Source organism: Balearica regulorum, chromosome 8 (assembly GCF_011004875.1).
Source record: "Balearica regulorum gibbericeps isolate bBalReg1 chromosome 8, bBalReg1.pri, whole genome shotgun sequence".
Taxonomy (NCBI): Eukaryota; Metazoa; Chordata; class Aves; order Gruiformes; family Gruidae; genus Balearica; species Balearica regulorum.
In genome coordinates, this window is record NC_046191.1 from 11,397,969 (window position 1) to 11,410,360 (window position 12,392).

General features: G+C 38.5%; 1 protein-coding gene across 1 annotated transcript in view; it reads left to right on the forward strand.

Moving 5' to 3' along the window:
- EIF2B3 (eukaryotic translation initiation factor 2B subunit gamma) overlaps positions 1-12,392 on the forward strand; it is a 99,923-nt gene that overhangs the window by 14,321 nt on the left and 73,210 nt on the right. Inside the window, exons 4-5 of the mRNA XM_075759567.1 lie at positions 6,209-6,368; positions 11,956-12,067. Coding sequence (XP_075615682.1) covers positions 6,209-6,368; positions 11,956-12,067 — 272 coding nt within the window. The remainder of the gene's footprint in view (positions 1-6,208; positions 6,369-11,955; positions 12,068-12,392) is intronic.

Genomic DNA, 12,392 nt, shown 5'->3' on the forward strand with positions numbered 1-12,392 from the left:
ACCCATGTCCTTTAGAAGATACAAATAGGTAAAGGGCATCCTTTATTGATGTAATGCAGAAGTAGATTTGGTAAGTGCATGATGAGTGGAAAGGATAGGCTATTAAAAGGAGGGTAAACAACTTGTGCTTAATGTGACGGAAAATGGAACTAGTGAAGAAGGGCGATGTGGTTGGAGGAAGAAGCTGGAAAAATGATTTTTTGGAGTACTGTGTAAGTAGGACAAAACTGCATTGGTCAAAGCTGGAGGAAAAGGTGGGTTGCAAAGCTTATGTTCCAGACCAGAAGTTTTACAGTTCAGTAAGTGTCATAATAATGTTTTCAAAGCAGGACATTGATATTAATAAGCTTATGAACTTGTGTTCATCTCTCAACTGCTTTTGGTTGCTGATAACTGTAAATTACCCTTTTCCACCCCTTGTGTCAGTTTAGGCAATAGGTAATGAGACTTCCTCCTGGGAGGAGACAGGATGCCTCCCAGGCTTGAATATCTTTCCTGTTCCTAGCTTATATGTATGTAAATTCAAAAATATTGATTTTGGATGGTAGCTCTTGAGATACAAAGATAACCTAAAATGGTGTTTTCATTGTATGATCCCATCTGATACAACGCTTAGGATGAGCCATATGATGGGTCCGGGGTTAAGTCTCCTCCCCAGCTTCTGGCATCTTTCTTTGAGCAGATAAACAGTGATGCTGACAGGTTACGTATGTGAAGGCATTCACATTGCCTTAAGATATCCTCACCTGATGAATTCAGGGCCATCCAAGAAATTAGAAGAGACTCCCTTGGCTCCTGCATTAGACTTTTCTGTATTCTTAAAAAAAAAAAAAAAAAAAAAAAAACAGCAAAACAAAAACCCAAAAAACCCCAACAAACCTTCTTTCATGTTACACACTGTCTTTCAAAAAAAAAAGTTTCTTCCATCTTTTAATGAGGCGAGGTTGCTGTTGGATTTCAGATTGAGGGACATCCTGTGCCTCCACTGCCCTCTATCCTCACAAGAGTTATGAAGGTGCTGGTCTACAGCAACCTTGCTGCTGCAGGGTGAGTGCACAGTAGGTAAATGCTTCATGTCTGCTACCAAAGTACTAAATCATGATTTTCTTCTGAATCTTGCTATTAAGGACATTACAAAAGCAGAGTGGGAATTCCCAGCCAAAGGCAGCCATTTCAGTTGGTAGCCAACAAGATCTTACAGACATCAAAAAATAAATGAGGTTCCCTGCTCCAGTTACAGCAACAGCCATAAAGCTTCAAAGAGGTCACAGGTGTGGAAATTGGAGGACTCTTAATGGTGACTGAGATAAAAAGGGATTCTCTAAAGCCTTGGATGTAAGCTTCTGATCTGAAGAGTGGTGAGTAATGCAATTGCTAGGAGGTATCTCTGGCTTTGCCTGGAGCATGCTAACAAGCAATCAAAATGCTTGCCCACAGCCAAACTGTTCTTTCCCTTCCACTCTTTAGAATAATAAAAGCATTATGCACAAACCTCACTGTTAATGCAACATGTGGGTGAAGTTCCAGGCTATTGTGTATAAAACTGAGTCTTAATTCCAGCGGTAATTATAACTTGTTCTTCTCTCCCCTGTTGTATGGTGACACCGCAGGAAGTGATGCAAAGTTCTCTGTTTGTGCATGTGTTAGACTCTGTTCCTATGTTCAGCCTAAGTTATCTAATCTCTTGATTTTTTTTCTTTTCCTGTCAGCATCTCAGCTGTAATACTGTGCAATTGGAAACTTTTAGCATTTAATGTCAGTGTTTTGTCAAGGAGCTGGTTTTACTGCTCGTGGATATTTTGCTTCTTTTCTGTTTATAATGCAATCTGACATTTGTTTTCCTCTCTCTCTTGAGGCTGATTTTGTTCAAATTAGAGATTTCCTTGGAACACATGTTTTCTCATTTTCTAGTCTGCAGTTTTTAAGGCCATCAGCAGTTTAGGGTATGAGGTCCTGCCCTTGTCTGTACTTGATAGAAAAAGCACAGTGAATACCACTAAAAATTCATCATTGCTGCCAGCTATCTGTGATAACCTTGATATCTCCTTTTTGAACAGAAGGGACCAGCAATTATTGTTGAATATAAAAGTTTTTAGCATTGCTGTTGTATGCAGGGTGTGAGAAAGACCAAGGCTTTTTATTTATGCTGGTATATTACACCATATAATTGCATCCATCTTTTGATCTGTGGTATGAATTAGTTCCATTGAAAACATGTTTTCTATTTTTAAATCAGTTGTCTTCAACTGAGTTCTTGAAACATTCTGCTTTTTGGTCTTGTTTTTGTGTAGATTTTCCATACTGTGCTGGGTTTAATATAATTGTTGACATGTTGGGCTTGAGCTTTTTTTTCTTTGCTGTTGTGGTTTTTTTTTTCTCCCTCTCTATTTTGTATAAATCTCCTGATGTTTTATGTTAGTGTTTGTATTTATCCATATTGAGTATGTAAGTTATCTCATGGTATCTGAGTGTTTCACAGTTTGGAAATGTTTGATGGTGAAGTGCTTGCTGTTAGCCAGTGTTAGAAAGGGAGAGTGGAGAACTGGAGGCCTTAAGTGGTGTGTTTCTGTACTTGACTTTACTGAACGCTCTGTGTTCATTGATGGCTAGGCTGGAAGCCCAGGGCTCCATCCATGGTCGGTAGGGACAGAGAAACATCTTGAAACTCAGATCATAGGTGGGATGATCTCTGCAGGACCTTGTTTTTCTCCACTGATCAGCAGCTGAGTCTAAATTCTGAACTTGAGTGTGTAAATTGCAAATCTGAGGTTAAATGGGATTACTGAGGCCCAAGTGACTCTTCCAAGGAGTATCATATTCTCCTTGTCTCTTCTGTGGCTCTTGTGATGCTCACAAAACGTGAGCTGTGCTACCAGCAAGCTAGGGCTGCTGTCCTTATACCTGAGTAGCACTACAGTGTTTTCTTGTGTTCCCCAACCCAAAGTCATTTGCTGTTCTTTATTATGCTTGATGGTATTTTCACCTGGTCTATACAGCAGCTTCTGTGCTAGAGTTCTGGTCTATGATGAGGGCTCCTCTGTGTCAGAAAAATAGTAAACAAAATGGTACTTACCAAGATTGGCAGAGCAGGAAAATGCCATAAATTCCAAGCATTTGTTTCGTGCCCCATCCATTAGATGGTCCTCCTAGAGCTGAGACCCTTGCCTTGTCCTTCCCGTGGTTGTAATGAGTGTTAAGAGTGCACTTCTGTATGTATTTTTCTTCCTTTGCAGTGGTTCTGCTTGGGGTGTGTGCTTGCTGGGATTTTTTAATCAGTTCATGTTGATTCTTATCATCTGTTTGTATAATAGTTTGGGGTTGATGTAATCATTGTTACATGTATTTCATTAAGAAATGTATGTGTGTGTGTATTTAGGTGTTTGCATAATTCATGAAGTCAAGTATGTTCGCATATCCCTTGTTAGCACATGAGTGCATGTAGTAAGTACTTCTCTTCTTTGTATCAGTGGCTCATTGGGAAAGGTGCACTGTATTTATTTGGCATGTATATATGTAACAAACCCACAAGCTTTACCATTTATTTTCTTTCTTCTACACCCACCCTAAAAACGTAAAGAAAAACACACACTTCTGCTGGGGTTCTAGAATAGTTTATTTTTTCATTCAGCCATTAGTTTATTCGTTCAGGAGTTGTACACTGGAAAAAAAAGTGCATCCATTAGACAGTGAGGGCTTTATTTATGAGGGGGGTGGTGTTTCAAAGGGGAGGCTGTCAAGTCCCAAAAGAGCCTTTCATGGTGTATTCTCAGCGTGCTTCTGAGGCCACTGCTCTGCTCATCAGGAGGAGAGGCAGAAATGTGGGCTTTACAGAGCAACTGTGTGTTTCACTGGTCCCTGCGCTCACTGACGTTTATTTACATATTCGGAGAGTAAATGGGTAGAACAGATGGCAACCAGACATTTGGTGGTTCTGTTCCCGTATGCTCCTCAGGGGTCTTGCATTCAGTTTTTGCAAAAAGCTTGTCCTGTAGTGGGGAGAAAAAACCCAGGAGCCTGTTCACAACTATGAAATGCTTGTTGGGTTTTTGCTATATTCACAGATTAAAGCATTTAATAAAATGTGAAATAATTACAATGTTTGTTTTACAAGTCCAGATACTTGTTCTTTAGGATAAGTCCATTGGTCGGTCTGTCTCTCTTTTTATTATTATTTCATATTTTCACCACTGGAGTGAATGCATTTAGATTTGAAGCCGGAGATCTCTTCCCTCTACAAACTGAGTTTGAAAAGTTCAGGTCTATTTATATGGGTCTTGGGTACCTTTTGGCCTTTTGTGCAAATACTGTAACTCATTTATGCTCTTGTAAAAACAGAATATCTGAAAATTTTGCAGGATTTTCAAGGGTATTTAATATGTGTTTCTTCACTATTTACAGTTATGAAGTGGGAGATTTACTTCCATACCAAGTTGAATTTTTTTCTTTCTTTCTTTGTACATACCAGAATGTTGGAGCAGGGCTGCTCCAGAGTGCTAGGCAGCTTGCTTTAGTGGTTTGGGTTGGGATGTTTTTTGGGTTTTTTTCCAATGTGTGCATGTTGTTTGTTTTAGAGAAGTGATAGTTAAAGCACTTCTGGGCCAAACTGTAGTATAAAATACACATTTTGAAAATATGTTAAAAGGGGAGATGCAGGTCAGATTTTGAAAGTGTAAAATTCTCAACCCGCACATTGTTCCTTCCTGTAAAGCAGCTGGGTGTTTCTCAGTAAAGTGGGGAGAAATCAAATGAAAATTGAAGAGCTTGACCTTTTGCATAGCATGCCAAATCAGCAACTCTAACAGTTTGTGACATGATGAATTCCAATGACTTATTGGTAAACACATGAAACCGCCTAGCGTTTGTAGGAGAACCTGTCAAATAATGTAAATACCAGACCTCAGTTACTCACCTCAATGTGGAATCTCCTAGTATTAGATAAAGTCTATAAAACAAACCTTTCTATAATAAACCTTTCTGTAATAAAAGGTCAATGCTGAACTAGTTTGCTTTGAACCAAGGTAGTTTTCAAAAGTAAAAGTAGAATTACCGATCCTCCATGAGCTAAGCAACTCAGGTTTTACCAGGTATTTTCTGGTGCCCTTCTTATGAAGTGATGTCTTTTAAAAAGGCAAAAGTAGGAAGCCATGTCATGCTCTGCAGGGAGGCTTACCTTAGCAAATGGTAGCAGAGAAAGTGAAAAAGGTAAATGTCAAGAAGGAAACACTATCTTCTTGAGACATGTTTAGAAGGTTGATCATTAACAAAAAATAAAGTGGAAACTTGCTGCTTTTCTTTAGGCCATGCTGCACAAATATTATGTTAGGATTAGTTTAAATGAAGATAATTGCTGAACTAGTAGATTTTTGGCAGTATATTCCACAACCCACGTGAAATACAGAAAATTGTTTCTGAGTAAGAGTTTTTAGCCAGAGTATATTGATAGTCTGCGTGGTTAATGAAGCTGCTACGTCTCACTCAATACGTGACAATGTTTCTGTGATATATGCAGCAATTCTTTTAAATACTTTGTAAGGCACTTTGGAATCCTTTGAGATCAAAATTAAATACAAGCCTGTTATTCAATAGGACCTAACTTCCTCTTTTTTTTTTTTTTTATATGGAGTATTGCTGGTTTTAGGAAATGTATTTCTAAACTGAACCCACCATGGCAGTGCAATTACTGAGTAAATCACATCCTAGATAGTCTTTGGGTTTTTTCCCCCGATAAAATAACATAGTTTAAATATTTTTTCCAGTGGTTTGTAGCCAGATGCAAAGTCAGCTAAAAAGATTTCTTCAGAAAGATTTCTTTTCTACATCATTATATAACTAAAAGTAGCTGTTGTAAATACTGCAGAATTTCATGGCAGTCTTGAAAGTCATGGCTTCTGTGTCCTGGTTCCTTCCCATAGGAGCAGATGATGGCATGCATCGTGATGGTTGCATATTCTTTATGGTCCAGAGCTGGATAACCCTTAACCAAATAACTAATTCAGTAACAGCAGGACTTGAGAAAAGTGAACTGATAACAACCAGTAACTATTTTTGGCAGAGTATGGCAGACCTTGTGGTTTTTAAATTTAAAAAAAAAAAAAAAGGGGGGGGGGGAATGTTATGAGTGTATTTGTTGTTGAGTCCTCAAATGCTAATCCATATGTGGTCATTTGTATCTCTGAAGGGTTTGTTGTTTTTCTTTCTTCTTTGACAGACTGATGTCTTGGTGTTGAGCTGTGATCTGATCACAGATGTTGATTTATATAAAGTTGTGGATCTCTTTCGGACACATGATGCTACTCTCTCCATGTTGATGAAGAAAACTCATGAACCCACAGAAGCAGTACCAGGACAGAAAGGGAAAAAAAAGCCAGGTATGTAGATAAGAATACATATATTTGTTAATAAATGATAGAGAAACCACTGGCATGTATGTATATGTTTAGTTACCAATCTCAGAGCAAAAGAAATAAAAACCATACAGATATCCTGGTTGGGGTGTAACTTGTTTTTTTCCAGCTCAGAATTAAGTATTAGACTCATGTAATCTTGCAGGCTCTGATCCAAAGCTCACAAGAATTAAGGGAAAAGCTCCAGGTGACTTCAGTGAGTTTTGGATCAAACCCTAAATTTTTGTTACATATGAACATTAAAACCGTTAGGTTTTTCAAGAGTGCTAAGCATCAGCCAGATTATAGCTGGGAATTTTACCATTGACTGTAGGGACCAGCGTAGATGGGTAACATACTTCTAGAAATTCTCCCCTCAGTAGGTACTGAATTACTCTTCTGAGATCACATCCAGGAGCCTTTTGCTAGGCAAAACTCCCACTGATTTCAAGGACTTGGTTAGATGCTTATCTCGTCCCTCCTACTATAATATCTTAGTTAGTGCCTTGTAATCTTTAATGTAACACTGCTGTAAGGCAGAGCAGGGCTATTATCCCCACTTATATGCTAAAAGTACTAAATACCATACAGTTGTTCCCATACCATACCTCTCACTTTCTTGTAATGGTATCTATTAAATTGCTGAGCCTTGATTATTGCCAGCTTAGTGAGTCCTGGTCCGTGATTAAAAGCTTGGACACGTTGCAGTAATACGAATAAGAAAGCGTAGCTTCAAACTGTTTGATAGGAGTGAAATGCAAGTTGGCAGTTGGACTATGTGTGTCTGAAAGTGGAAGAAATGTGTTTTTTAAAAGAAAGCTGCTTAGACTCTGCATGAAAGGATTTTCAGGTGTAAGGATAGTAGAGCTAAAAGCATTTAGGACTTAGACTCTGAAACAACTCTAACTTCCCCCCACTCCATTTTTGAAAAGGGAATCTAAGTGATAATGGAACATAAAACATCATCAAGAACACTAGCACAGCCACAGAGTTGAGCATTCAGGAGTTATAAACTAATGGGTCTATGGTTAAGCATCATATTGCTGGCCAGTATGTGAGCTCTGAAGCAGACAGGGTTGAGTGAGGAGGTCTGTGAGGATAAACAAGATCATCTGAAGACTCTTTGTAAATGTAAACACAGCAGGTTGCACATGCATTCTTAATTTGCTTGGTTTTCAATGTCTGTGTGCTTGATTTTGTGGCATTATTCTTCCTATATCACTTGTTAAAATTTGTGTATGATTTCTCAGATCTGTAAAAGACCGAACTTGAAAACATTAAAATTCCTGTGGAATTGTTTTGATACCCACACTGTCTTTCTGTGGGGCTGGATGCTAAGCTCTCCCACTCAAAGCTGCTCAAGCTGTCATGCATAGCTCTAATAAGTTGTTTTCTATGAACTGCATCGAATGAGATATGTACCATACCAAACTTTTTTCAGTCATTTGCTAAAAGCAGAGGAGTGCCGAGACTGAGGAATTTTGGGTTCTTCTCCAGGCTCTGGAGAGGGACAGTACGTTTTAGGGATCACTGGACCCTCCTGCCTCTCATTCCTACTTGACTGAATGCACCCCACTGCTGTCACCTTTGTCCTGGCTCATCCCTATCTCTTTTCCCATGCTGACTCCTTGCTACCACCAGCCTCCATTCTTGTTCTCTTTGCTTAGTCTTTTCCTTCAAGGATCCTTGTGAAGAGTCCAGCTTCTCTTTCTCATGTTACTCTTTTCTTTCACCACCAGTCCCATCCCCTGTTCTACTTCTGACTTCTCATTTTGACCTGTTTCATTTATCTGCCCATAGTCATCTTTTTTCTTCTCTTCTGATTCCTGTCTCTGAGGTCCAGTGTCTTTTCACAGACAGTCCCAATTTCCACCAGTTTTCAGGGACTACTTTCTCTCCCTTCCAGCCCATCTTGCAGCGTTCTTGTTTTTATGCTTTTCTTTCCCCTCACACTTGTGAGCTTATAAGTTTTATTTCCTTGTAAAAAAAAAAAAAAAAAAGTTGCAAAACCACAACAGATCAAGCTCTTTTCCCTGGAGCAGTCATCACAGCATGGCTGTGGAGCCTCATGGCTCATCTGCTTTGCTTGTACCACCTGACGATACCTGCTGTTTGATCAGTTCTAGGAGCTGGAGAATTGAAACAACCTTTCCTTAAGAATAAAATTTGCAGAATTTTTTTCAGCAAAAATAGAAGCCATGAAAGAGTATGTGAAACCAGTTTTTCCGTGGAGTCAGATGGCAAAAAATACACTCCTGATAAATGGATCAGCAGCGCTTACTGAATGTCGTGCTGCTTCTCTGAAGAACTGGAATTCCAGAGCTTATAAAGGGAAGGGCTGCCTAACTGTTTAAGCTGAGGCTAAACACTTTTCTAAAATTTCTTTAGCCATAGAAGCAGCTGAACTGTTTTCACTGAAGTTTTCCAAACGTTCCTCTTAAGGCAGGCACCTGGCATTGGCAATTTTGTCTCCAAACAGTTAAAATTTGATGAAGCTTATAAGCAACTGAAGACAAGATATTAACATGGAATGTGTCAGGCAGCTTTTTGTAGTACATGGCACTATTACCTCCTTCTCTAAATCATGACACGTACATGTTTCTATATACTTGTACTGTTCAGGTGTTAGTATTGGGAAATACATCCTTAATCCTGACGAGCCACTAGATATACTTGCACCTTTCTTTATTGTTTCACTGTTCCTACTAATTCATTAATTTTTGGAGAAGGAGCAACAAGGCTTTTATCTGTCATATACTATGTAATCCAATACAAAGTCATTGCTAAACATTCAAGAACTCTGATAGAAGGAATGTTTGTTTTAAATTAGCATGAATTGCAGTGTTAAACAGCTATAAGTTCATACTGATGATTGCCTGAAATGCTTGATATAACTCAGCTGCAAGTTAAAAGGTGAAGTTTATTGGCTTTTATACTTCAGGGATCATATATTGATGATGATAATCTCATTGGCTTTTTTAATTGAGGCATGGCAATTAAAGAAAAAAAATAGCAGAGTGTTAGTGACTGGTAGTAACCCAAATAAACAGAGAGCATCAGGAATTCAAACCCCCAGAATGGAGCCATCTGCTTAAAGATGACCTGCAAGGCATTGGGTGGAAAAGAGCGTCTGAACCTTTCTGTGTATAAAGAAAGGCAGAAAAGATGGGGATGGTGACTCTTTCCTGCTTGTTTTTCTTGTCCTGAAAGCAGCAGGCATGTCATCACTGGTATTCCCTGTGTTTGCCAGAAGACCTCTTGGTGGTCTTGCAGGCTGCATAGTGTGAATTCTCTCCCTTTAACTGAAAGGGTGGGGATACTAAATCTTTAACAAAGGTGTCTTTTTTTCCCAAGTGTCAATTAATTATGTTTGATTAAAAAACATTTTAGAAAATCTGACTGAAAACTATTTTTTTCTCATCACTGAATTGCTCAACTTCCATTCTCTTGTGATGTCATGATTTCTTTAGGTCACTAAAGCTGTCAAAATTGATGGAGATCTAATTTCTAAGGTGATTGCAATAAATTGCAATAGCTATGTCAAATCTGTATTTATCTATCGTGCAGAGGGAAGACACATCCTGCATTCCATTTTTATACTTTAAATTATTTTTTTATTTACCATCACTGCAGCTTTAACATTTTTCTCATGCTTCCCTTGCAGGGATTTTGTAAACTAGATATGTATTTGTTCTTCCATTTATTTTTTTCCACACTAAGTAATGCCAGTGTGATTTGAAACAGCATACTGGTATCTCTGGGTAATTGATTTTAGTAATAAGTTTTATCTTTTTTAAATTATGAAAGTAATGCTATTTATTGTTAGCATACAGGGAAAAACTTGACCTGGTATCTGCTACAAAAAAACCCCAGCGCTTACATGGTTTCGCTGTCTGTTTCTTGCCTATCCACGCAAGCAAGAGAAACTGGTTTGGTGGCAGTCACGTACCTGGTCCTGTTTTCATCAAGTTTTCTTTTCCCTTTCTATTATTGCATAGAGCTTTGCTATGGCAGCATAATATGTTACATTAGTGTAGGAACAGTCAGGAGGTGGGCAGCCATGACCTGAACTTTGAGAGGTGTTAGTACCTTGACAGAGGAAAATCAGTCACTGTTGTGTTTCTAGGCTGTCAGGAGACCCCAGTTAGGTGACAGTGGTGATGGTTGGTTAGCCCCTACTCTCAAACTTCCTCTGTTTCCCTAGCATGAGGATCAGCACTGCTTTCAAGATTTTTTTCTGAGTTTTTACAGCAAGTGAGCTTTATCCTAATTGTACTTAATTTGTCATAGTGTTACATGTTCAGGCCTATTTTTGTACTTCTTTGCTGAATGATTAATATCTGAGAAAGGGATAGGGGGATTTCTGAAGAGGGTACGCTGGATCACTTGGATGAAAGGCTGCCAGTAGGAGACTTTCAACAGCTGCGTAGATTTGACTCTATTTTGATAGTGGTTATTGCTATGGTAACGCTGAAGGAACAGGTAAAAGGAAAATAAGGAATGGGGCTGAACTGGGGAAAATAGGGTTAAAAATAGTTTGGCTGAGAAAAGATCTTAGAGAATTAACTACTTACAGAGCATGCTGTTACTCCAATGTGGTTAAAGGCTTAGAACTTAGGAGATTGAATATTTGCCAGTTTGGCCCAAAATAATAGTATTTAGCAGGAGAAAAGAGGGGTTTTGTTAGAACTGTACCATGGCATTCTTGTACAGCCTGTGTTCCTGTAAAGATCAGTGTATGGTTGCCACCAGAGTGATGGAACATACTACAAAGTACAAGTTAGAATAAGCTGCCACCACTGTATTTAGATGTTGTGGAAAGCTTTTAAAAAATAAATGCTTTACATTTCAGTAGATCAAAGTCACTGTTGATGCACAGTCACTGATTGCAAGAGATGGGAACTGCCACAATAATATATGTGACTATTAGGTATTCTCTTGGTTGGCAGTTTTATAAGTAGATATTTAAACCAAGTTAACCCACCCAGAAACATCAATTGTAGAAATCTTAGATTCTATACTTTTATGTGTCTTTGTTTGTGATTTAGGTTTTCTATTGCTATCAATATTTATATGAAATAGGAGAACAGTTGCAAAGTAGTTAAGACATAACTGAAACAATAATCCTCTCCAGGCCACCAAATTTTAATGTAGAGTGATTTATAATGAGGAAGAAGCAGTTGGATTTTAAAGAAAACTCTGCTTGCCTTGGGTTTGTTGTGTAAATTCAGGTAGCAGGGTTGGGGGTTTTTTATTTAAAAAAAAAAAAAAAAAAGAAGGAAAGTACAGCTCAAGATGGAGTGTTGCATGTCAGGATCTGTAGTTGGCATCTTCATAAAAAGGATGCAAAAAACTTGCTGGGCCAGTGTTTTGAATGTCATGATAGATATCAGCTACCCTGACTGAAAATAAGTTCATAAATATTGTGGATAACTTTTGCAAATTCGTTGATTAGCTGGGTTAGTCTGACACGTGGTATTTCATATTTTGGAGGTGGTTGGTGTCCCATTTGTCTTTCCAGCCTGTATTAAGACAGGGTGATATAATGATTGTGTTTGATTTTCTACTTCAGTGGAGCAGCGCGACTTCATTGGAGTGGATGACACAGGAAAAAGATTGCTCTTCATGGCTAATGAAGCTGACTTGGATGAAGAAGTTGTCATTAAAAGATCCATCCTTCAGAAGTAAGCTTATGAGTCCTTGTGATAGAAAGTGAACTTGGGATGGGGGAAAATAACTGTGGATTAGGGGTGATGGTTAAAAACAAAGTAGGATGAGAAGGAGAGAGGAAAAGAGCTTTTGCAATATTCAAGGAGCAGTGTTTTATTATTCGTTACATCATTACAACAAGTTGATAGGCTTGTCTGATACCTTTGTGAAAAATTCCAGGGAAAGAAAAGGATTGGTGAAAAGGTAACTCTCCTTGAAATGAAGCCATATTGCTATAGTGCAGATACAGATTAAATTCAGAAGTGGTAGACTTTTGTCCATAAATGACATGCTAGCCTC